This window comes from Thalassophryne amazonica, chromosome 17 (genome assembly GCF_902500255.1).
Source record: "Thalassophryne amazonica chromosome 17, fThaAma1.1, whole genome shotgun sequence".
Lineage (NCBI taxonomy): Eukaryota > Metazoa > Chordata > Actinopteri > Batrachoidiformes > Batrachoididae > Thalassophryne > Thalassophryne amazonica.
The window spans coordinates 22313536-22340700 of record NC_047119.1 but is presented as its reverse complement, the minus strand read 5'-3'; the positions used below and the strand labels follow the sequence as shown (position 1 = coordinate 22340700).

The 27165-nt window shown below is 41.3% G+C and overlaps 1 protein-coding gene across 2 annotated transcripts in view; it reads right to left on the bottom strand.

The window, feature by feature from the left end:
• ctif (CBP80/20-dependent translation initiation factor) overlaps positions 1–27165 on the bottom strand; it is a 171802-nt gene that overhangs the window by 33117 nt on the left and 111520 nt on the right. Inside the window, exons 11-13 of one of the 2 annotated variants that reach the window (XM_034191676.1) lie at positions 24508–24663; positions 12285–12338; positions 4831–8475 (exon numbers count right to left, since the gene is read on the bottom strand). In XM_034191676.1, the coding sequence (XP_034047567.1) occupies positions 8254–8475; positions 12285–12338; positions 24508–24663 (432 nt within the window). In that variant the 3' untranslated portion in view covers positions 4831–8253. Of the gene's footprint in view, positions 1–4830; positions 8476–12284; positions 12339–24507; positions 24664–27165 lie in introns of those variants that run through there. The other variant, XM_034191677.1, reaches the window with a different exon arrangement.

Sequence of the window (27165 nt, the reverse complement as noted above, 5' to 3'; positions counted from 1 at the left end):
CAAAGGCGTGACCCTCTGCTGAGGCCGTTCTAACAGTTTCAAGGTTTTGCAAAGATTTACAAAGCAGAAGAAACAGAAAACAGGAAATCAAACAACATAATAAAAAAAAGATGAGAAGTTCATGCAGGTGTCAGCACTGCAGGCAAGGGTCATCCAGCATTCCTCACGCCATCAGTGGGCCTATTCCCGCAACTTATAGCCTATGCAAATGAAGGAGCTGTGTATATAAATGGCTAATTCCAAAATGGTGAATGCAAGACTTTTATCAAACCCTTTGAATTAAAGGTAAAAGTCTGCTGCACTATAAACACAAGTTGATTGCTGCTTTTAACTCCACTGTGTTGGTGCAGAGAAGCAAAATACGTATTATTATACTCACTCATCACTAGAGATGGTTATTGAGAACCGGTTCTTTTCGAGTATTATTACGAAATGATTCGATCCACCGATATCAATAGCCTTTTTGCTTAACGATTCCCTTATCAGTCCTTCAGAGCGGCTGTTGTTTTTGAGGGTGTTTGTCGGGAAAATGATAATTCCTCTACGTTGATTACAGACCCTGCAGCGGCTCTGTAATCAACTGTTTCTGCAGTGCGACACCACTTTGAAGTGTGAACCAATGAAACAATGCTTCGATCCACTTGGTTCTTTGATTCACTGCTCTTCAGAAACGGCAAGTCCGCTTCTTAACCCCTCTCAAAGCCATTAAAATATCATGAGTCACTTTTGTGTGGATTAAAGTCACTAACTGGGACTCTTGTCTTGTTGCAGTCAAGAAACGAGAAATGTCCTCCGTTCCGTTGGCACAGCTCCAAATGCTGCGCGGCTCTTTGCTGAGACAGAGTCCGGTCGGAATTAATAACTTCAAAACGAATTGCCGCTTTGAATAAAATGACACCTCTTTCCAAAGGTTGTAATACAGACAAGAATCTACAATTGAACAAAATGTATTTTTTTTTCCTCCCAAAATGAGACGTGCTGCAAGAGCTCAGCTCAGATGTATGGAAAGACATTCATGAATAATTTCTGAAACACTTTTGACAATAACTACAGATTTTGTTTATTTCTATTTATGTCCAGAGATCAAGGATCCACCATGTAGAGTTTATTATGTCCAAAGTTTAAGGATACTTTAAGACTCAATAAAATGTTGTTCAATTTCAATTTAATTTCACTTTAATCGGCTTATAAAGCACCAAATCACAACAAAGCCATCTCAAGGCGCCTCACATAGAACAGTTCTACATAAAAAATTAAAATAAATAAATAAATAAATTCAAATACATAATTAAAAACAGAAGTAAAAGAATAAAACAGATACAAAATAAAACTATTCACAAGAAAGAGAATAAAAATAGGCTTTAAGTCTTGACTTAAAAATGTCCACGGACTCTGACTGCCTCACGGTCGCAGGAAGACCGTTCCACAGAGCGGGTGCACGATAAGAAAAAGCTCTTTGACCCATTGACATAGAAAACCTGTAAAGCCTACTTTTAGTACACAAAAAAATTCACAAGAGGTATCGATAAGGGAATCGATAAGGAATCGGATCGATAGCAGAATCGATAATGGTATCGATATCGATAAAATCTTATCAATACCCATCCCTACTCATCACTCATCTTCAACCACTTATCAGGGATCGGGTCGCGGGGGCAACAGCTCTAGCAGGGGACCCCAGACTTCCCTTTCCCATGCCACATTATTATTGTAATTTATAAAAAAATGTATTTGCGAGTGTCCAAATACCTATGAACCCATCTGGACATATAGGTTAATACAAATTTAGTCAAGATAATGGAAGTCATTTGATGCAAAATGTATTTTACTGGAAATCATAAAGCCCCTTATTGTATTTGGATGCAACATAACATAATAAATAAATGTAACATCATTCACGGACCCACAGAGGACTTCTGAATCAGACAGGCACACAGTATATTCCACTAAAATATGTGAACACAAATATAGCTGAAATTGAATCTGTTTTTTGGAGAGGAATATAAACTAGAGCGCAGTAGCTGCTGCTGAGATGGAAAGGTCAAGAGAGCGAGCTAAAACCATTTCGTAGCCCACAGTTATTGATTTCTCTCACAGCAAAGCGTACAGCAGGAACACATCTGGGGCTGCTTCTGTGTTTTAACTTCACTTTGTTTTACACAATATCTGGCCTTTGTACCCCTCGGACCAAATGGAACACAATCTGCACCGCTCTCCTCTGGTTTGCTTGTGTGCTGATCAAACACAGAAAGACGCAGAGTCGAGGAGGGGAGGGAAAAAAAAGGATTGAGCCATCAGAAAGAGGACGAGTGCAAGATTGTGGGAGATTTCAAACAGTGAGCGTCCCTCCCTCGCTGTTTTTTTTTTTTCTTTTTTGGGGGGGATTTGTCATCAAAGCCAGCTGAGATACAGCCTGTTTTTGTCTGGCTCAAACAATGCCAGCTTGAGTCACCGCACACAAGCCGTTCATCTATCAATGCCAGCCGAGGAAGCGGGCAAAGCTGGAGTCGTGATTTAGTGTCGTGAAGCATGCGTGATTATGTTTATGCCTATGCCCCATATCGGTAACCTTTACAACCATTTTCATAAATAAAAACATTAATCCATAAGGCCTGCTGACATTCTGTATGTCCTTTCCCTTCATCGTCACGCTCTGCATTCAAATCCTACGCAATCTTGTTGTGATCGGATTCTCTTTACCACTTTAAGCTCCATCATCTATCAGGTTAACATGTCCGTTTCCACAGCACAGACCTAAATCAAACAGAAAGTTAATTGTTAGTCAGGACTGGCTTTGACTTTCCTCTGTTTCTTCCCGTACTGTGCCAAGATTTGTTCATTCTGATACACTTCCTACAGGCTCCACCCGTTGATGGAAAAAATAAGACAACGTGGAAGTGGCAAAACTTGCAATTCTTTCAATGACCACTTGAGGCTGGCTCCAAAAGCGAGGCGTGTTTCATGAAAGCCCATGTTAAAATATCTATCTTTACAGCAAAAACGTATAGCCTGATACACACACACACACACACACACAAAAAAAATTCACCTCTATAGCTAGTTTTTCTGTTCATGAGCTCATCCACTTCAGATAATTTATGTCAGTTCTGAATAACTAAGGGTGTGGTTACTTTTGAATGACAGCTGTGTACCAGTTGGAGCAATCATCATTAGCTGTTGTGGACTGTTTATCCTTTGTGAGCATTTTATTACAAGTATCTGAGATATTATGTTTTGCTGTGTGACTGTAGTAATGAATCATCTCACAAGTCTGTGCTCCAGTATTTCTGTTCCATGACAATTAATTTGGATTAGCACCATTAGCATTAAATAGCAGGTATCGTATTGTATGTAGGTAGCTTGTTGAGATTCGGTCCAATGATCGTACGGATGTTACTGAGGCAATATATCCGGTCATACTTTGGCATCCCCGCACCAAGCCACCTGTTATGAAAATCACAGCCCATGACACAAAAATACATGATGATCAAGCACCCGAACCGAAGATAGCATGCTAGCTTTAGCTTTTTTGGGGGGACTCTGACATGGAGGGCAGGTTCAGTATTCATTTGACCCACCAAGGTGATTCCAGTCTTGTCCATGCTCCACCTCTTTACCCATTTCATGAGTTGGTTAGGAGGTAGGTAAAATCAGGCACTGCCAATATGGCAACATTTGGAGCCGCCCCATCAGAGCGTCACACCCGCTCTTCGGAAAATGCAATGGATGATGTCACAAAGGGTTTGTGCAGTATTTGGTTTATACTTTATCGCTCAGATTCTATTTCCTTCTCTATTTGTATTACTCACCATTGACTATTTTCCTAGTACTGCTGTTGAATCACTTTAATTTTTTGGTTTACACTAGTTCTGCTGCGTTACATGGTTTAGTGCTGTATAAATTTTTTCCCCATTTTCAGATCATTCTGCAGTGTGTAAAACAGGCGCTTCCACATGGTGACAGTTATAAATCCATCTCTGCCAAAGACTCAAATCATTTCAGTCAAATGTGTTTAAATTAGCGTAGATGAGCACCAAAGGACGTCCTAAGTCCTTGGTGGGGAGGAGGAGGAGGCGCACACGGCTCCCGTTAGGATGCCCCGAGACGGGCGGTGTGTCAGGCCAAACCAAAGGCAAATCATCAGCCAAGGACGTGCCGCGACTGTTAAAAACCCTGACGTGTGGTCCGTTTAATGTGAGACGATGTAAAGGCGAAGACATGTAAATGAGAGGTTCCAGTATGCGCGTGTGTGAATTGTTAGTATAATGACCTCCTGCCACGCCAGGATTAGTCACGCAGTCTATCTGGTGATGAAAAGTACCCAGTGTGCATTCTGTCTTTGTGATGATTTAAGAATGAAGCCCCGATGTGAACACTCAGTGATCAGAGCTCCCCTCCATTTTCCAAAAGAAGCACCACAAAGCCTGTTTCGTCACACTTTTTTCCCGTTTATTTTTCAGTGACTTAGAAAAACAAAACAAGCTCACAGGTGACCCACTGCCAGAGACCTACAGCTCGCCATGAGTGCCAACCGGAGCCTTGTTTTTAGCATTCATGAGGATACGCGGATGAAGGTGCATCTCATTCAATCGTCGGGTGAGTCATGTGACCCGAGTAAAGGGGTCTAAGGGCACGCGGGGTGACGGAAGCTCTGGCACCGCAGACAGGCCGGAGCTTGTCCCACTGATGTGAGAGCGAGTCGCTTCTTGCATAATGCAACCAACAAGTCCTAAATGGTGATACAGACTTCAACACTGCCAGTAAGTGAGGTATCTCAAATGTTTTTAGATGTTCTAAAATACCCACCTGATGGAAAATGCTTTTTTTTTTATAAGGCAGTGACTAACCATCTGTTTACGGACACTTAACCCGGAGCACGTTGTACTTCCTGTATGCGTGACAGATAAAATAACAGGCGCCGCCGCAGACCCCAAACCTTAAGTTAACCTTTCCTGATCAATGGGGACACATGGTGTCACAGTGTGTCACAATGGTGATACACTGGTGTCACAGTGTGTCACAGTGTGCCACAAATGGTGTCACAGTGTGCCACACTGGTGTCACAGTGTGTCACAATGGTGACACACTGGTTTCACAGTGTGTCACAAATGGTGTCACAGTGTGCCACAAATGGTGTCACAGTGTGCCACAAATGGTGTCACAGTGTGCCACACTGGTGTCACAGTGTGCCACAAATGGTGTCACAGTGTGCCACACTGGTGTCACAATGGTGATACACTGGTGTCACAGTGTGTCACAATGGTGTCACAGTGTGCCACAAATGGTGTCACGATGTGCCACACTGTTGTCACAATGGTGTCACAGTGTGTCACAATGGTGTCAACATGAACTGTGCAATACCATCAACACATCTAGACCAGAAATAACGCAGATTAAATAACAAAAAGTAATGCAAAACATCTATGTGGAAACCAAAAATCACTCTGGGTGCCTCATGGTAGACTGTGAGGCACCAGAGTGATTTTTTTTTAAATTCCTGTTCTGAACACAGATAGATATATGAACAATTAAATGACCATGCTGCAGGGCCAGTGCACAGGGTTTAAGGGAATACTGTAGTGTAAGTACTGTAGGATGAAATATGAGGGTTGGGGGTCCAAATGGTTTTCTGCTTGTCCTGTAATTTGTCACATATGCAGGAAGTAGAGTTAGCGCCCAGGCTAACATTACATTAAACAGACTGTTAGCTACAGTGTTTTAATAACATACACATACATATATATAAATGACCCAAATTTAATTTAAATATTAACCTAAAAATAAAATACAAAGACAATGTCTAACATTACTTGTTGTGAGCAGACACCCAGTGACAGATGATTACTCCCCCCAACCCCATCTCATCTATGTAAATCATCTGAGATGTGTTTCTACCACACAGAATCAGTATTCTTGATGCAAGACAAAGAAAATAATATATAACACTTAAAAATGCCCACAGATATTCAAGGGAAACTATGTGTAATCATAAGGAGCTAATTCCTGATGCGTGGGCAGCAGAACGCCACACGACCGTAATCTTTCTGTGTCACCACTAGCACTCGACAGCCAATGACAGCTCATTTACTTTTTGTTTGTTTTTTTTTTAAAGGCTGGTAAATATAAGGAATGCTGGATTATATATATATGTTAGAGCCCGTTTACAAATGGTACGTCGATATCACAGCACACGTTCGCTGGGCTAATTGCCATATATGACTAGCTAATGAGATCATACAACAAGATTTTCCTCTTTTGATCGTCATCTTCAAAATACACAGGTTAATAGTTTTCATTGTTCTCAAAAAACAAAGCGAATACAGTCGATATTAAACAGCTGTAAAATGTCCACTGCAAAGAAGTGAGTGAGCAGAAACACAATTCAAAGAGTTTTACACTTATATTCCTGTGTGCCATGCTTGGACTTTTTTTTTTTTTTTTTTTTTCTTTCATGTCATTTTCCCTCTTTTTCAGCAACAGAATGATCCGTTTGACTGTTTTGTCTTCGCTCTCCCACAAGGCCTCCAAGCAAAAAAATGATCCTATAAAAACATGGCTACCTGTCAACACCATTAGTCCTTTAAAACATCCTACAAACCTTCCCTAAGCCCTGTCACATTATCATCAATACTGAGGGTTATTTTTGTTAATGCTCAGGTACTAATTTATTTTTTTTTATTTTTTTTTTTGCATTTGGTTTCCTTAAAGCAACAGTGTGTAGGATTCATTGCCATCTAGTGGTGAGGTTGTCGACTGCATTATGCTGTCACTGCTCAGATTGTTTCCCTTCAGTTTTTTGCATTTGTTGGTGGGGGCAATTCGTACTCCCTTGCCTCCACTTGTGATAAGCAAAATGTATGATCCTCAATTTCACAAAAATGATGCTTCTCAACCTCGCTAGACTGCACTAGCAACCAGTAGACAGTGTATAGGGGACCAACCACTGATGCCTTAATTTTATTTTTTCTTCAGTCTTCCAGCAGGGCTGCAAAATGCTAAAGGTGGAGTAAGCATGTCCCTTCTGGACAACTTTATCAAACACGCGGTCTAACATGGTGGAAATTCATGAAGGGGCCCGACCACATGTCGATATGAAGGGCCCTTCTAAGATTATGAAAACACATAGATTTGTCTTAACTGGAAATTACACACTAATGAGCAGATGGTTATGGACTCTATGAACATTTCTGCAAATCAACTCCCGAATCCTACACACTGTAGCTTTAATTTGAAAGAAAACTGCCTCAGAATGGTGCAAAACAAATCCAACCCCTGCAATAAGCCCAAACACTACATGTCAAACTGACTTACAGTATTTCATTTTCCTGTCAGACAAAAACAAAAGAATTATTATAGAGGGTAGTGTCTGTTTTAAAAGCACCCCCCCAGTTAATATTCCTACTGCTTCGATTGGTAGCAGCCGCTAGTGTTCAGGGAGTTTAGATGCCGAGGGGTGTGTTCAGAGTGTTGTCGTCTCACAGGGGCTCAAGCAGCCATCTGCCACCGTACTCCAGCCAGCCTGATCCTTATCCTCAGAACCGGCCAGCAGCCCCACTGTCTCCTTCCCACAAAAGGCTTCCTGCTGGTGCATGTGGAGGGGGGTTGGTTTGGGAGACAAAGGCTGTGGAGCGCCGCAGCACGGCCCCACAGCGGGGCCCTTTGACCTGCTGCCTGGCCCGGCAGGGCAGACAGCCCAGACAGACAGCGCCCACCGCCTCCTCCCTCCTCCTCCTTCGCTCTTTATCAGCCACAGATCTCAGGGGCTGATGGAGAGACGGCGGAGGGGGGGAGGCGTGATGTGGTGGGGAGGAGCGGGGGAGCAGTGGGCAAATGAACACAATGAAGAGACTAACACGAACTCTCCTGACCACCCCTGCTACTATCTTTGGGAGAGGATCTCTCTATTCCCCAGGAACAGGCTGCCGCCCTCTTCCTCCTCCTCCTCCTCTTCTTCCTCGTCCTCCTCCGCTTTAACGAGAATCCTCTCTTGTCTTGTACCTCACCAGCCACAGCAGAGCGAGCTGCCACGCTGAGGAGACAAGACAACCCCCACTGGCCGTGCCATCCGGCCATATTTTCACATGCCAAATGTGCTTTCCGCCTTTTCAGAAAATGTGTAGCTGTGGTTGCTCTCGGCTACTTTGGTGGAGGAACGATCAAACTCAGTGACCAAATAATATTTCGAGGGTGGCTGGTAATGTCGAGATGAAAAACATTTAGTGTCCTCTCTCCTTGTTGCTGACACTGAGGCAGCTAGGCAGTGGTGGTGAGTTTTTGGATGGTGCGGTTGTAGTACTGAGTGGTAAAAGCCTCCAGGGGGCTCCAACGGTGGGCGTGCAGTTCGATGACCTCCATGAGGAGCGAGCGGGTTAGTGGAGACTCGGATGGACAAAGCATCTTGTCCCTGGCTGCTGCAAGGAGATCAGTCATCATCTCTGGAAGCTGCTCTTCCAAGAGATGCCCCATGCTCTGCAGCTGGGGGGTTGGGGGTGGGGGGGGGGGGGGTTGGAGTGAGAGCAGGTAAAGGGCAAAAGGAAAGGGGTGAAAGGTCAGAAAACAATGTTTGTTTTGTCTCCTGCAGAAATGATTCATACTGCATTTTTTCCATGGTGTATCCAGTAGGGCAACCAAATTCATCTTTTACAATTTGTACCTCTGTATCTCTCTAAAGCAGCAAAAACTGTCATGTTAAAATATTTCAGTTAATTTGCAATCTAAATGTTTTTGGTTTAACACCCTAGTGTATAGTGCAAGTGTATTTGGGGTGTGTCTATTTTCTAGTTGAAGGGTGACATCTCCTTTCAGAGGCGTGGGACTGGAATCTACTGCACGGACATTTTGACAGCAACTCATTTTGACCTCAACTGAGAGGTTTTCTAGTGAATTAATGGATCAGCACTCAATGTGTTAAAGTGTGTTTGTGGACAGCAGCCACCAAATCTCCCTGAGGTGAAGCAATAAATGAGTGCATACAGTAGTGTTCAGAATACGAATGCAACAAACATGGAAAAACATTGAGCATGCGCTCATTTGGCGGCACATGCAGCTCTATGTTTGCACCAGTGTGAAAGGGGCTTAAGGAAAAAACTTCCTCTGATGATTAGAGGAGAAACCTCAAGCAGACCAGACTCAAAAGGGTGACCCTCTACTTGGGCCATGCCACCGACACATTGACAATACAAATATACAGGAAATTTTGGGAGTCCCATGTAGTGCACAGGATGGGAGGCCTGCAGACGCCCACTCCCACTTATGGATGGGCCACACCTCAAACAGAAAGAAAAAACTGAATCGGGCAGCAAGAAAGACAACAAATATGGTATACTTTTTCAGCATTAAGCACAGAAAAACAGAAGAAAAACTAAGGTGATTGGCCGGCCACTAGTAACATAGTAATAGTACAATAGTAACTACTATGCCAGTATGGCCAGCCATACAAAAGGGAAAATAAGTGCGCCTTAAGTCTGGACTTGAAAGTCTTCACAGAATCTGAATGTTTTATTGATGCAGGGAGATCATTCCACAGAACAGGGCACAATAAGAGAAAGCTCTATGACCTGGAGACTTTATACACCCTAGGCACACAAATTAGTCCTGCACCCTAAGAAGGCAGAGCCCGGGCGGTACATAGGGTTTAATTAGGTCAGCTAAATAGGGAGGGGCTAGTCCATGAAATAATTTTATATTCACTGACTAGCACCTCCTTTTTCCTTGGTCTGTAAGGAACACAAGCTGTCCACTGTTTAAATAATTTTTAAAATAATTTCTCTATTAAATTGCAACATGGAAAAACGCTGAGCACACTCGCATTTTGGCGTACTTCAAACACAACATCACAATATGCAGCTCTACGTTTGCAACCGGTGTGAAAGGGGCTTAAGGAAAAACTCCTCTGATGATTAGAGGAAGAAACCTCAAGCAGACCAGACTCAAAGGGGTGACCCTCTACTTGGGCCATGCCACCGACACATTTGACAATACAAATATATAGGAAATTTGGGAGTCCATGGTTAAATAATTTTAAAATAAGTTCTCTATTAAATTGCAACATGAACAGCACTTCTTCTTTGTCTTTCGGCTGTTCCCGTTAGGGGTCGCCACAGCAGATCAATCGTTTCCATCTCACCCTGTCCTATGTATCTTCCTCTGTCACACCAACCACCTGCATGTCCTCTCTCAGCACATCCATGAACCTCCTCTTTGGTCTCCCTCTTCTCCTCCTGCCTGCTGGTGGCTCCATCCTCAGCATCCTTCTCCCTATAATACCCTGGGTCCCTCCTCTGCACATGTCCAAACCATCTCAATCTCCGCCTCTCTGACTTTGTCTCCAAACCATCCCACCTGAGCTGTCCCTCTGATATGTTCATTCCTAATCTTGTCCATTCTTGTCACTCCCAAAGAGAATCTCAACATCTTCAGCTCTGCCACCTCCAGCTCTGCCTCCTGTCTTTTTGTTAGTGCCACTGTCTTTAAACCATACAACATAGCTGGTCTCACTACTGTTTTGTAAACTTTCCCCTTCACCCTTGCTGATATTCTTCGGTCACAAATCACTCCTGCCACCTTTCTCCACCCACTCCACCCTGCCTGCACTCTCTTCTTCACCTCTCTACCACACTCTCCATTACTTTGAACAGTTGACCCCAAATATTTAAACTCATCTACTTTCACCACTTCTACTCCTTGTAACTGCACTATTCCACTGGGCTCCCTCTCATTCACACACATGTACTCAGTCTTGTTTCTACTGACTTTCATTCCCCTTCTCTCCAAAGCATATCTCCACTTCTCCAGACTAGACTTAACTTGCTCTCTACTCTCACTACAGAACAGCACTAATGAATAAAAAATAGCTTTTGTCAATTATAATAAAAAAGTAATGGAAAATAATAAAACAAAGAATACCTGAGTTTATAACTTAAAATTCTTTTAAAAAATGAGAATGTCGACACTTTCTAGTGAGATGGCAGTAATGATGATGATAATAATAATATTTGCATTATTTACATAGCACTTTCAGGATAAATAATTTGTCCTCCGGATCAGACACACCACTCAGCAAAAGTCAGGAAAGACATTTTTTTTGTAGCTTAGACTCCCAGCCAACATGGCCCATGGCTACACAGGAAAGGGTGCATACTCCATCCTCAAGCCCTCACATTTTGAAGTGACTATTTCTGTGCTTGGTTCATGAAATGTGGCATGCTTGCATCAGGCTGCCATATAACTTATACAGACAGCTTCTTTTTTAATGCCCACACATAATGGCTTTAATTTGACTGCAACTTTACACAGATATTAGTTTAAAAACAAGTCACCGTGACGATAAAACTGTATTTCACACTGTGAACCATTACACCACTACCACCGAAGGGGCAGCTTTGTAGAGACTGCCTTCTTCATTCATTATTTGCAGTGCTATGTACTGAGCATTAGTAGACTAGCACACTGTTTGAAGGCAAAGTTGACCAACTTGTCAACTTTTGTGGTGATATGAGTCAATGAAACAAAGTTCAGAATCTCACGTCCTTTCTGTGAGCCTTGTCAGTAAAGACTGGTGTTAGAAATTCTTAAATATTACACTGCATGTGCATTTTCACTGGGCTCTTGTTTCTTCTTTGCATCCAGTATTTTCTGGAGCAGACTTTAAACCTTAAATAATAAGAAAATTCCTGTTTAAACAAGTATCACCTAAAACACTAATTCTAACACATTCAACAGTACTCTATCTGTAAAAGTCCTGTTGTACCTGAGGAGGAAGTGACGCACTCTTTGAAGTCAGAATGCACTTAATTCAGCTACAAGATGACACTTTTGTACAGTGTTAGTTTATATCTCTGGAATAAGACGCGGCGTCTCAAACAACTGATAATCACACACCCTCTGGCTGCAGAACTGTGTGTGTTTGTGTGTACATGCTGGAGAGCACGCTGGTTGTAGATGTGTTTGAGGGGACGTGGGAACTGCATGCTCCCAGTTCATCTGGCTTGACGTCTTTTAGTATCAGACATGCTATGCACGTGACTGCTCCCCGATTTCACCCAACAATCAAATCCTGTTATAATCTATGATTATACAAATCCACAGATGCAGACTGGTAGTGTACTGTGTCACAGTAACGAAGTGGTCTCTCTCTCTCTCTCACACACACACACACACACACACACACACACACACACACACACACACACACACACACACACACACACACACACACACACACACACACACACACACACACCACACACACACGAGTGCATGGGGTGCGTGTGTGTGGTTCATACCTCCATGGAACAGCAGAGTACTGCATCTTCCTTAACATCTGTGGACTCTAATAGCTGCAAGAGACAAGAAGAGACATTATGTTACTCTAAAAAGAACAAGATAACAGAAATGAAGGTATCAACTTGGAACATCACAATAATTATTACAGCACAAGTGGAAACAATGATATGACTTTAGACATGAGTTTAGCATGTGCCCTATTCAAATTTCAGGAACACTGATCTATGATAGGGGCAAAAATGTTGAAAATGGACTCAATTCTTAACCTCCTAAGACCCGGAGGTTCTCATGAAACAAAACTTAGTTTATGGACTAGACACCCAAAAATGTCATGTCCACATATGTGGATGTCAGGCCCTAGGAGGTTAATGATAAATAAGCACTTCAAGAACATCAATATGTGCCATACACTGTTAAAAAAAGCATTTGTTGATTCCACTTAGCTAATTCAGGTCATCTTATTGGTCTGACTAAGTTGCATTGTGTCCATGTAAAGTGTCAAGCTTTCAACAATACAATTTGACACTTTACATGGACGTAACTCAGTCAAAGCAATAAGTAGACCTGACTGAGCCAAGTGGAGTCAACAAATCTTTTTTTACAGTGTGACCTGCACCACAAGAACCAACCGGGAAACTAGTACAAGGTCTGAGCAATGTATAATACAGAGTATCAAGTTTTATCATGCTCCATGAAAACCTTGCAGAGGTCTTGCATCCGCAATGTTTCCAAGACTTGGTCTCCTAGCAGAGGTGGGATGAAGTCACCATCAAGTCACTCTCAAGTCATGAATCGGCAAGTCCCAAGTCAAGTTCCAATTCATAATAACCACCAGTTGTTTGCAAGCTGACTTGAGAGTGACTTGATGGTGACGTCGTCTCACCTGAAACATGTCGCATACACAAGATTTTCGAGGCTTGATCCCCTGGTGGCAACATTTGCAGTAAAAATGCATTAAATATCTCAGTTGTCCAAAAGCCTTCATGACATTTTGTGTCAAGTTTCATCTTGATGTACAGTCTTTGTCAAGATATTGTAAACATAAAGGTTTCAAAATGCCTCGTGGCCACATTTATAAAGGAAACATGGCCAACCTTGTCTTAAGTCTATGTGAGGTGACCTCATGCAAGAAGTTTTACCTTCATTGCACAAAGTTTTTGTCAAGCTATTGTGTACACATGAACAAGACAGAGTGAAGTAGCTTTCAGACCTGCTCTGCATTTGGTAATACAGGTAAAATCTCAACAATCCTGATCACAGCAAAATTCTGTGCAAAATGTTTAAATTAGTGTGTAATTGAGTTGTGTGTGGACAAACACACGCACAGAGACAATTACACTGCCCTCTTCAAACAAGGATAAGGACAATAATTAATAAGTAGAAGTCCAGCCCCGTGTGGGAGCAAAACAAAAACAGGATATATTTACATTCATTTTCTATATCCGCTTACTCCAATTAAGAGTCACGGGGGGAGGGGGGTCATAGGGCATGAGGCAGAGTACACTCTGGACAGGACGCCAGTCTATCCCAGATATATATTTACAGATATATGAATATTCAAAGACGAGCCACATGGAGAGATTAAGTGAACACAAGTGACTGCGTGTTTTAATCAGTGTGAAACTAAGAGAAAATAATCCCGACTGTCAATATCTTCAACATTTCAGATTCTGCAAGACAACAAAACGGGCTTTCAGCCTGGCAAGCTAACTAATCACCACGTCCTGTTTTGTGCATGCGTACACACAGTTGCATACTGTGCTGCCAAAAACAAAACAGTTGAGCTGGTAAACACGCTTGCTGGCTTCCCCTCTACGCTGGCCCCCACAGACAGATGGGTGAACAACCGGCACATTTAAACAATGCAGGAAGGGATGGCGGCGTCCTGTGCTAGACCTCCAGCACCCTGTGCCAGGTATTTAGGCAAACAGTTTAATTGATCAAAGGCTGCTTCCAAATTGCCAAACTGGGCGGTGGAAGCAGGGGGAATGTTGCTGGACTGATGTCTGTCTAATGTCAGCACGTGCGGATGAAGTGTGAATGTGTCGTCCTCATTCAGACTGGAATCGACCAAGATTCAATACGGAATACTTTCTAGCCAGATAACATTCAGTTCAGTTCTGTTTTTCATATCCAGCTCAACCACCACACACGTCCAAACTCTATCCGGCTTAAGCAGGAAAGAGTGAATGAGTGTGTGTGTGTGTGCGCGCGCGCGCATATTTGGACCTATGCTGCGTTCTGATATCAGCGTCAGAAAAACCCATCACAGCAATCGTTCTTGCAGAATTTCTGTCTTTTGCAGTGGCAAACTGCAGGTGATGCAGTTTGATGATAACGACACAGACAATAATTTACTTAATTGAAAGGTACACCAGAGTTTCACACTTTGCACAGCATTATACTTATGGCCTTAGGACGAGTCTTGAACAAAGGGAAAAAAGTGAAAAAGAACAAAAAAAAAACACAAATCGCAGAGAAAAGGTGGATGAATGAGCTTTAGACTTTTCCCCATCACCGAATAGCCTGCGAGTCAAGAGCAGAAAAGGAACGAAAGAGGAACAAAATGAAACCAAAGCCAATGTTGATCTCCACACTTTAAACGAAACGCGCCTGGACCCACTGCTGGAGCAGCGTGTGTCTGCATCCTGCTCTGCGTTCCAACTGCAAACAGAAGCGCTCGATCCAACCCACTGTGGAGATGTGTGCACACGTCGGTGGATCCACCCGCTCTGGTTCTTCGTCCAGAACAAAAGAGGGATCATCTCCTTCATCACCAGAATCCTCACTATCTGGTGCGCTCCGTCTTGCTCCAATTTAAAAAAAAAAAAAACCCCAGCAAAAAACAAAACAAAATCAAACAAAAAACAACAACAAAAAACCCAGCTGGTTTGCCGTGGTGCTGCTGTATCACTGTATTACATTTTATATTGTACTGTATTATATTTGTATTGTATTATATTATTATTAGATTTTTGTTGAGTGTATACTGATTTATAACAGAAAACTGTCAAAAGAGGGAGTAAATATAAGTGTAAAAATGATTGAATATATCAAAGCAGCAAAATTAAAATGATCAGTCCGTGTGAACGCGCATCGACTCCCCATGTGCGGTTATTTCCACCAGCTGCCACGGATCCACAATGTGAATTCTGCCTTCCAAAACAGCTCTTATATAATCATCTGAATCATCTACCTGTTGCCACATGTACAGAAGGGCTGGATTGTCATTCCTACACTCATATTGTTATATTTAATAAAAATAATAAGGCGATAGGAGGCGATAGCTGCTGCTGCTACCGCTAGTAATGCGTTCAAGTACCGTCATAAATTACACAACTTTTTGTTGTTTAAAATTCAGCAGTTGCTTGTAGCAGGAGTGTGGTTTTCATTTTCTTTTTGGTAAAGCAATTCATGGTGCTTGAGCACAGTGCAGCTGACCCCCCAAAAATCGAAGCAACCAGGCCGAGTCTGCCCTGTAGTTTCTGGCGGTACATGAATGCAGCGGCAGTAGCAGCCAGCTTCTGCACTGTATGAAAACATTCAGCTGGTCGAATGAAGTCAAACTAAATGCCAAGGTTACAAAAACTAAGCCAATGATAAAAAACCTTCAAGAACTACAGCAAAACGAAATACGGATGAATTGAGGTTTTCGGTGGCATTCGTTCAAATTTTTCAACAGTTTAAAAATCCTGATAAAGCACCAGCTGCAAGAACAAAGCTGCGTGAAGGTTAAACAATGCCAAAGAAAGTCAATGAAAGTCCAGATTTCTGGTTTCATTTAGGCTTCGTTGCCCTTTGTTAAGTGCCGTGTGACCGGGCCCTTAAACAGGAAACCCTGGCTCTTATGGCAGTTTAAAAAGTTAAGTTTTTGTGAGGTTATAAATTAATTCCTTTCTGAAATATCACACAAATTATCTGTTTATCTGTTTAAAGCCAGTCGACTCTGCACTTTAATAATCCAGCTCTCGCTGTTCGTTTTCCTCCCTCTGTAAACACAAAACACAACCAGCTGGCACCCCTGGCTATGACCGCAGCAGCTGCACACCACAACAGCAGTTGTCGGCAAAAGTTAAAAGTTTAGGCTTACTGGGAAGACCAGGACAAACTGGATGTTGTTTTGGACAGTGAGAGATGGATTATCAAAGTGCAGAGAGTGGCCTGGCTTTAACCAAGTAAACCAAAGTAAATTATTATCCGTGTCATTATCATTGAAAATGGTGGCTCTTCACATCATCACGTGCCCCCAGTGGTGAGCAAAAGGTTAGCAGGACAGAAGGAAAAAAAAAAATCTAAACAAACTGACGGTCCCTGGTTTTTCCTTGAAAAATGTAGACAGAGGTAAGTAATGCCACATGTCAGTTGTTGTAATTTGTCATGGAAAATTAAGTTCTATAAAACTAAAACTAATTGCTAAATAACAAAAACTATCATTGCTGAACAATATTGTAGCCCATGTATTTAGATACATATTGCATTGTTTTATAAAGGAGACATGCAAGTACCTAGTATTTATATATTCTACCGAACAGCAGAAATGTCACCGGCCCAATATTTCCACACAAAACCAACATGTAAGCAAGTAAAAACATCCAAATGTTAATGGCAGTGATGAAAGTAGTATGGGACAGAGGGAAGCAGAACTTTCTGTGGACACATTTAAGAAAATCCTTCTCTATGCCACTCCACCATGAAGCTGTATAGCTGATAATGCAACAGACAAAAGTTGCACAGTTTCTGCAGTTAACAGCCATCATCATCAATCATCATCCTCATCACTATGATGGTGATGTTTTCTCAAAACATACTAAATCATTTTGAGTGTAATTTAAAAAAAATTCCCCTCAGACCATCTATTTCCACAGAAATAACTGCATACATGTAACCAAAATGTTATCATCTAAAACCTGTAATGCAGACAACAAAGACAAATTAAGGTCAACCCCAACAGAAAGAAGAGACAGAAAGAGAAAGAACACACCAGTAGCAAGCACCATCTGCTGTTCAATCCACTTTCGATATGAAGCGCTCTATATTTCCAAAGTGTTCCACCTACTGTTCAGACCCAGGCTGCCGTGCAGACGTTAGCTCCGGGTGTGGTGACACTGCGGCTGTTTGATGTGGTAACTGAAGACTTGACGCCGCCAGACGTATGTGACAAGCAGGATTAGCTCATAATGAGTACTCTTGGGAACTGAGGTTAAAAGTTTTGCTCAATCTGTTAAAAATGATCTAATCTATACTCGTCTTTCATCGGTTCCACTGTCACTGCAGCAGCCCTGCTATTCAGCACGACAGCTGGCCTTGTTCCCTGGTCTCTTCTATTGATCCAACATGATAAAGTACAGTCCACACATCCATGCTGCCAACTTATAAAGAAACAGAATTATGCTGGATTATACTCATCTTGAGAACTGATTGAGACTGCTTAAGAGTCCCTCTGCTGGAGCTGGAATCAAGTCAGTAAGGACTTTGATTAGAAGCAAGACATAGAAGTGCTGCACTAAGAAACTTTCAGATTCTTTGAGTCCTGTTGCTCTGTAGTGGATTTGTTACTTTGTCTGGGAAAAACAATGTATGACAGGAATGTGTCCTTTAGGACTAACAACATCTCAAGTGATTTATTCACTTCAAGTACAAAAACATTTTCAACCATCTCAATTTTCTGCTCTCGTCGGTCTTTCAGTTTGATTTCACAACTCAGAATGACTAAATCTGCCATCAGACTGAAAATCAACAAAGAAACCACTGAGCGGAGAAGAAAAAAAATGTTTTAACTGGGTACTAATGACACATCGAGGGCACAAAGTTGAAATGATGACCCCCTTCAGCTTGAATTGTAATTCAAATAGTTGCATGGCAACAGCAGATCTCACGTCAGTCAGGGCTGCAACTTTCCTTCATTATATTAAAATGCGTTTATATTTTTACAGGGTTAGTTAAAATAAATCTATAAATGCAAACAGGTATATAATAAAACAGCTGGACCTTTTCATGCAGACACGTAAACAACCACAGCCTTCCAAACAGCTGCTTAAAAAGCATAATTATATCAACAAACAATTCATATTTTTCAGCACATTTTCTTTGACTGGGAGGACAGGTTCATGCTGAAAATCAAAGAAGAGTTACCAGGTCATAATATAAAGGCTTCTGGGTATTATCATCATGTTGGAATGTTGTTGAGAGTGTGCTACAGTATGCACCATCCCGATGACAGCCTCCGAGGGCAATGCAAGGGTCAACAGTTTTAATAAATGATGGTTATATGTGCAAATTAAAGTTCTGTGGTACCTGTGCTCTGAATTTTCAGGACCATTAGGCTGTGCAGAATTATTCCTTTGTGTGTTTTTTCAAGAGGCACTCTGACATTTAGTGATGTCTTTCACCAACAGTCTTTTGCTTGTAAGCAAAAGAAAAAGATATAACAAAATTTCTTTACTGGTGACAATATCCAGGTCTTCATCAATCTTTTAAAAGCTGCAAAGTCTGGTTCTTTAGGGTGGTGCACTAAATTTAGCATTCCAAACACTGAAGTAAGAAGTAAAAGGGGAGGTGGTGGTCTAGTGGTTAAGCGTTGGGCTTGAGACCAGAAGATCCTTGGTTCAAATCCCAGCCTGACTGGAAAATCACTAAGGCCCTTGGGCAAGGTCCTTAATCCCCTAGTTGCTCCCTGTGTGTAGTGGGTGCCTTGTATGGCAGCAACCTGACATAGAGGTGAATGTGAGGCATTATTGTTGTAAAGCGCTTTGAGCGTCTGATGCAGATGGAAAAGTGCTATATAAATGCAGTCCATTTAAAAGAAGTAAAATTTATTCAAATTGCACATTATTAATTTGTAATGCAAACACTGTATTAGTGAATAGAAGCTAAAGGGCTTCTTAATGTTATTTTACGAGGCACAAAGAACACAAGTAAATGTTGCCACTGAATAGAAGAGCTAAATGTGTGCATATTAACCTCAGAAAACGTAATTGTCTACTATACATTTAAAAATATTATAGTTATTAATTTAGCCTAGCCATCCTCCTTGTTGCAATTCTGCTTGTCCCACAAAGTACAAAAAAGTGGCACAGCGAGTGATATGAAGGTTATTCTCTCTATTTATTCAAGAGCGCATGAAGGTTTTTCCCCCTCTTTATACAAGAGCATGAGCTTTCAGTTTGAGAACATGATTTATTAATTACACTCGTTCTCTAAGACCGAGCCCATCATTCACATTCAGAGCTTCTTAATTTTATTTCATGCCGAGTGGCATTCACCTTAATGGTGCATTACCACAACCTTCTGCTCTTGCTTGTCAATCACATTAGTCACATCAGTTTATAGGAGCAGCTTGTTACCAGTGTAGATAATGCCAATTTGTGGCCATAGATGATAATGCACTTTTAAGACTGATAATGCATTTTTTTCATATATAAGTCATTTTGAAATATACTGGAGGACTAGCTAAACAAATTAACAACAACAACAAAAAAAAACATGACTTACAGTCTGGAAAATGTGATAATGCACTACACTTGTTATTCTTATGTTTTTTGTTTTAAAGTACACCATGTAAACCTTGCGTGCGTGTGTGAATAAACACACACACACACACACATATATATATATATATATATATATATATATATATATATATATATATATATATATATATATATATATATATATATGTACTGGGTGGCCTGAGACAATGCAGGTGGATCTGTCTGGTCCAAGGACACAGGCAGGTAGCATGGGCAGAATTCAAACTCAGGTCTACATATTGGCAGGCCAGCTCCTTAAACATGGGGCTACTTTCTCCTCACAATATTAAAGAAGGTAAAAAAAAAAAAAATCCTGGGACCACCCCTTTATCTCGATCCACTCATCTAACCAAATCTGACTCGAGAGTTAATGGGTACCATCTCAGACCATAACCCCCACCCTCCATGAAGTTTTAGGAAAATTGAGTCAGTAGTTTTGTGTAATCCTGTTGACAAACAGACAGACAAACAAACTAACAAACAGCACTGAAAAAACATAGCTTCCTTGGGGGAGGTAAAAAAGATAAGTATAGAAATCCCAGAAGAAGTGACATCTTTTGTATACCTGGTTAGTATAGTCAACATTGGTGGAAGAAGAGTGTAAAACATCTTAGTCAGAGTACACAAGGTATCAATGGTGTCCAACATGTTCAAGAAAATATTGTCCACACATTGTGTGATGTGAGGACCGTATGCACAACCCAATCTTCAATCCCAATGTGAAGGCTGTCAATCTATATGGTACACAGATGTTAAAAACCACCAAGAAAATAACAGCTTGCTGCAAACTTTCACAAATCAATGCTCTAGAAGAATATTGAGGATTAGATGGGTGGATGGAGTACCTAAAAAAGCAATGGGAAATATGTAGATAAGATCCTCTGCCTATTCAGATCCTACAATTAAATGGAAACATAGATGGACTGACTACAGCTTGAGAAAACACCAGACAACATAATGAAACAAGGGATGAAACCCCAAGGGTAAACGAAAAAGAGGGTGTCCTAATAACAACCGGAGTACAGATGTAGAAGCTGAAATGAAGAGCTATGGCCAAACATGGAACACAGTGGAGAAGCTGGCCAAGACGAGACGAGAGGGAGACGCGAAGCCATCAATGGCCTATGCTCCACCTGGAGCTAAGGGCAAAAGACATCTGAAATCAATGCACATTACAAGAAACCTGCAGACAGTAAGTCAATCTGCCTGTGCGGGAAAGTTCCGCTGTCAGAGGGCTGTGTACACTACAGCGGTCAGCCAGTTGTGACTGGATGAGCTCATTGCCTATTAATCTACTGTGTATGTACATACAGCTGTCATGCACATGCAAACACACTTCTAAACACACCTCAAGTTGTTAGCTAATCCTGTTCTGCAGGCTGCTACTACAGAAGGAGCCGCTGCAGAGTGCACCACAAACACAAACGCTCGCATCCACAAACACACTAGAGGCAACTGCAATTTATGGCAAAACTTGTAGCTGGAATCCAAAAACTGAATGTTACACCCCGAAAGCAGACAGATAAAAGAAAATCAGGAACAATGGCTCTAAAGAAAAATGTGGACACTGGCATGTGTTCAAAAAAAGTACATGTATAATTAATGAAATATTTTGTCATTATTCACAGGCATGTTCTGGCCTCAGGTATCATTAAGCTAAATGTGGTGATGTTGCGACATGAAGGTGTTTTTGTGTGTATCTGAGGTTACATTGTATTTCCACACCCTTCGTCGCGTTGCCAAGCCTTTTAACAAGCTGAGATAATGCCCCGAGCATACGCTCAGACAGGGCGTGGAGACGTGCGTGTGTGTGTGTGTTGGCTGTGTGTCACTGTTAGGTTTGTTTGACAGACGTGGGGTGTGTGTTGACTGCCAACCTGGCAGAGATGTGGGAGGTAGCGCTACCTGGCACATGCCTCAAAGTTACCACTCAAACTAATCTTCTCACCTGGACTGTTTCTTTTAACACGAACCAGCTTCCTCTACGATAACTGGAGGCTCCTCTTACTTCCCCTCAACTCTTCTCTCCTGTTCTTCCTCCCTCACTGCTTGCTTGCTTGCTTCTCCTTTCAAATGTCCATCTGTCGTTAACCACTTCTGTATTGTGCTATGTCTGCTGTGGCTAGCCTACATGGTTTCCATTGTGACTGAGGGATTAAGTGCAATGGAGCATGACCATCTGATGAGAAATGAACCTGGGGTCATGCATTTTCCAGGAACTATGATGATGTCCTGTATGTCTGCACCGCTAACTGAACCCACTGCCGAGACAAACGTCTAGACTTGGTCTGGTCAAAAACAGGAAACTGTGGCTTGGTGTATGCATCAATCTAAAATGGACGTTCCGCAACTGGGCTCACTTTCTAACTTCCACTTATAGGCTTAACACACCTTGATTTTGTTTGAATATTGATGCAAATACAAAGAACGACAAGATCATCAAAGCTCAGCTGTACATTTAAAGTGGCACAGCTGGTCAGTTATTACTTTATGAAATAAAAAAAAACTAAACAAACAAACAAACCCCAAAAAAGTGTTTTGAACGGTTTATAAATGGTCTTTGAAGGCTGTCTATCACCTGCTGTTTTATCTTATAGTAAGAGCTAGATGTTTTCACCAGTTATACACCTTCATGATGACGTGGTATAAAGCAGAATTTTCTTACAATGAAGACCTGAAAGTTTAGTTGCAAATTGCCAGCCTAGATTTAGAGTGAAGCTGAGAGTGGTGATGCAAAATGCAAACTTTGCACTGTGCACAATTTCTTCAATCACAGCCACAGAAGCTTATAACTTCTTCTGGCTTGTCTGGATGTCTTGGTGGCTTTCCTCTCTCTTCTCCTCCTTGCATAGTCACTCAGTTTTTGAGAACTGTCTACTCCATGCAGATTTACTATAGAGTGCCATACTGTTTGTATTTCTTCATAATTGATGTGAATAAAGTCTGACATATTCAGTGGCAGCTTCACTATCAGAGAGCCTCATCCACAACTACCACAAAAGACTCCAAGCTGTCACTGGTGTTGAAGGGGGCCACACAGTGTATGAAGAACGGGGGGGTATGTAAACTTTTGGTCAGTGTCATTATGATTTAAAAAGAGTAAACAAAGTTGTTTGACAATAAATGGCTTCACCCAACCACCAGCCATGAGTGAAAAAAAGGTTTTGTGTTATCATTCATATTCTCTGAAAAATGGTCAAAAAGCTCCCCAAAATTTTGAAAGGGTATGTAAAATTTTGAGCACAACTGTATACCTGTTTGGTAAATTTTTTTTCTCGCCACAATCAACTCAAATGTATGAACATATTTTCATGAATAAGAGCCCATTAAATATCAGTGAGGATCAAGAACACTCCCCAAACCAGAGACAGATCCAGGATGCAAGATCATTTCTGTAATTTTATCACTGTTAACATTTTCTCATTAACCTACTGATTCCCAAGAAGTTTCTGGTGTTTTTTTTCCCCCACACCCGCAACATTATGGCGGACACATTTATCATGCCACTTGCAAATACTTCACCTCTATGAAAACAGCACAATCATGCCTAGAAGAAGGTAGAACTAAAAAAATGTCTTGTATAACAGCTGCAATGCCAATAATTCATACATGAAGAACCCCAATTTGAATTCTTTGATAATTTATTTTACAAAAACTGAAAGAAGATGGAATCCATATACATCATTTTCCCATTTACCCACAACTGTTACCAACACTGAAAAAAGCATGCCATAAATTTAGGATTAATGCATTTATTTTTCTATGCTACTATCTTTCTTGACAACATTTCTTCCACTGTTTCAAGAATCTGTCCTTCAGTCTGCAGTTCAGTTGAAGATTTGCTGAATTTCTGTCATCTGACTAGTGACTGCAACAGAGTAATTCAAGGATTTGCTTTTGCAAAAACACTATCTGGACAGAGTAAACAGTTTATTTTATATGATTAATAAAAAATAAGGAACCGGTATGTAGGACAAAGTCATTGTGACTGATTGGCTGATTTGACGTTTATATTTGACTATTTTTCCTGACAGAAACATTCAGGGCACATGGTCAGATGAAGGATAATCAGAAATTTGACAGCCTGTTGATGTTTTTTAAATTAATTAACTAATTAATTCTGTGAAGTTGTGAAAAAAGACATGAAAAGAAAAGAAAACATGCTTTTCATTCCTGCTGGCACGTTGTGGGGTTCAGAGTGTTACACAATCTATAGACCTTAAAAAAAAATCAAAGGTTTGGCACTAAAATGTTGAGGAGCCTGGTTCTCTTATGAAAAGAACTGTGCTCTACTGAACACCCCTCCATTTATTTATTGGGGGCTTTGATCATTTTACACAATTCACTTAGGTTATTTACAATTCTACGCAGTGGGACTGCAGATATAACTAAGGTATAAAGCTTGGGCTCATTTAGAAAAAAGGCCACTGCCTCCTAAGCAGCAACCAATGTTCCAAACTCTCCTGCTGCAAAATGTCTCATCTCTCTGTACTGATGGAAAAAAAGGAAACTATAATTATGGTGGCCATAATGGTGAAATGGTGGTATACACAAATACAGTCAATTTTGAGATTTTGCAGAGTAAATTTAAATGCTGTTTAAACATGTTGTTTTATCCATGAAGAAGATCAATATTAAGCCAGAACAATCAACATGATCAGCTGTGGTGACATGAGTTTAAATGTGTACTGACCTCACGTAGACAGGTGTAGATGGGACAAACCAGCACCCTGAAGGGCTCCCTGGTACTGCTCCTCATGGTCCCAAACACCTCACATAAGAAGGTGATGAAACCTAACCACTTCTCCACATCAGACTGCTGGAGCTTCTCACGACAGGAGAAATCCCTCTGTTGGTGTGGAACATTGACAAAAGCGAATGTCAGAAATACATCAAGCAGATGTGATTAAACAACAGAACAACACAGAAAAAAGAACATAAATACACAAAGATTTAAACAGCTTTTTTTGCTTTTGTTAATAAATGTAATACAAGTTAAAAGCTGACAGTGTGGTGGTGAAAAATAAGTGTTACATGAGCTTGAATGTTAATTTTTGTAGGTGGCATATGTATCAAGCTCTTCAAGCTAAAAAGCAGCTGAAAAACACATTCAACAACTTCTCACATTCCTTTTATCCACCAGGAGAAGAGGAGAATGAGTCAATTTGGTGCAAAAAGTGTAGGGGAGTGAACGATGTCAGTGTGGGTAAAAGTGTTCAGGTTAATACAGGTTAACTTTTAAAGCACACTTATGGAGATGTTACAGCGGCAGGTTAAACAGAAACTTTATTAACATCAGGATAATCTCGCTGTGGCTCTCTGCAGAGTGCTGCTGTGTTCACGTGGCAGTTTGTAACCTCACAGGATTCTTTAATTAGAATACAGGTTTCTACACATGCGCCCATTTACTTGTACACACTGAAAACAATCGCTTGGCGACAGAATATGATGTTGAATCATTCCAACAAACCTACAGCAACAAACAACCATCACACACTTGCAAAAACAACCAAACCCTCATGTATCTCTGGTGCTATCTGATATGCTTTGGCTCGTCCTCTATTACGTGTCAGGTGGCATATAAGTAGCCTCCATGCAATCCAGAAGACGGCTGCTGGAGTTCTGATTAGGGTGCGGAAGTTTGATTCTGTGGTTCATATAAAATGTTGTGTTCCTCTATATCTTACGGAACTTTCTGAGCCTTATAGACTGCATTTTTATGGTGCTTTTCCATCCGCATCAGGAGCTCAAAGCGCTTTAAAATGATGCCTCACATTCACCCATTCACACACACACACCGATGTAAAGGTGCTGTCATACAAGGCGCTCACTACACCCCGGGAGCAACTAGGGGATTAAGGACATTGCCCAAGGGCCCAAGCAGTCTAGTGGTTAAAGCCCAAGCGCTTAACCACTACACCATCACCTCCCCATAATGTGCCGACACTAGCTCTGTGGTCTCAGGGAGCTGGCCTGTTGCATGTTTCCATGGTAAAGAACAAGTTGGCAGGAGCCTTTGCTTTACTGGGCTTTAATTTTATAGAATAACCAGTATTAGATCAAGTGTTTCTTAGCTCTGGTCCTTGGGGACTCCCTAACATGTACACTTTTCAACTCTCGTTATGCTGGCCAAAGGCGATTAACTCATTCAGGTGTGGTCAGCCAATAAAGAGTGAACAGACACCTGAATGAGCAGATCATTCTTTTGCAGAGGAGGATTTGCGGGTTCCTTTGGGACCAGGTTTAGCAACCACTGACATGAAGCAGTTTTTTTGTCTAGTGCTTAGAATTATTTGACTGATATGAATTTCATTATATTTCAATCTTCCTTTGATTTTCTGTGTTAGCATATGTGACCCTGAACCATACCTTAGTTATGCTGGTATAGACTTAGACTGCTGGGGGGTTTCCCATGATGCACTGAGTGTTTCTTTTTATTCACCTCTTTTTGCTCTGTATGCACCACTCTGCATTTAATCATTAGTGATTGATCTCTGCTCTCTTCCACAGCATGTCTTTTTCTTGATTCTCTCCCTTCAGCCCCAACCAGTCCCAGCAGAAGACTGCCCCTCCCTGAGCCAGGTTCTGCTGGAGGTTTCTTCCTGTTAAAAATAAGTTTTTCCTTCCCACTGTGGCCAAGTGCTTGCTCATAGGGGGTCATTTTGACCGTTGGGGTTTTTCTGTAATTATTGTATGGCTTTTGCCTTACAATATAAAGCGCCTTGGGGCAACTGTTTGTTGTGATTTGGCGCTATATAAATAAAATTGATTTGATTTGATATGTTAAAGCTGCTGGTTTTAAATTTTATGTTTATGCTGCATATACAATAAGTTTGTGTTTCAATCCCTACAAAGTTAATTCCACCTGGCTAACCTTGGTTTTATAGGCCAGTCAGCTTTCCCACAGTACTCCTGTGACTAATTCTGTTTTAATTCCCTGCGGCACAAACTGGACTGACTTTGTCGTCAAATGAGCGGTTACTTAGTGAGACTTAAATAAGGATAATTATTACCAAGCCACAACCTAAAATAAAACCACCTGGAAGAAAGAAAAATGCAGCTTCTTGACTGACTGACCACTTGAGGCTGGCTCCAAAAGTGAGCCAATTCCCGTAGAAGCCAATGTTAAAATGTCCAACTTCAGAGCACAAATAAACATTTTACATGTTGGTACAATAAATGGTTGTTGGTCTCTATAGCCAAGTTCCACCTCCATGACAACTGTACAGAGAGTGATTTTTTTTTAAATATCTCAGTTTAGTTTTTAAGCCATAAACCTATGCACAATTAGGGAGTGGCCACTTCAAGTGGCAGCTAGTGTGTCCAGCTGAGCCAAGTCAGAGAGTTCTGG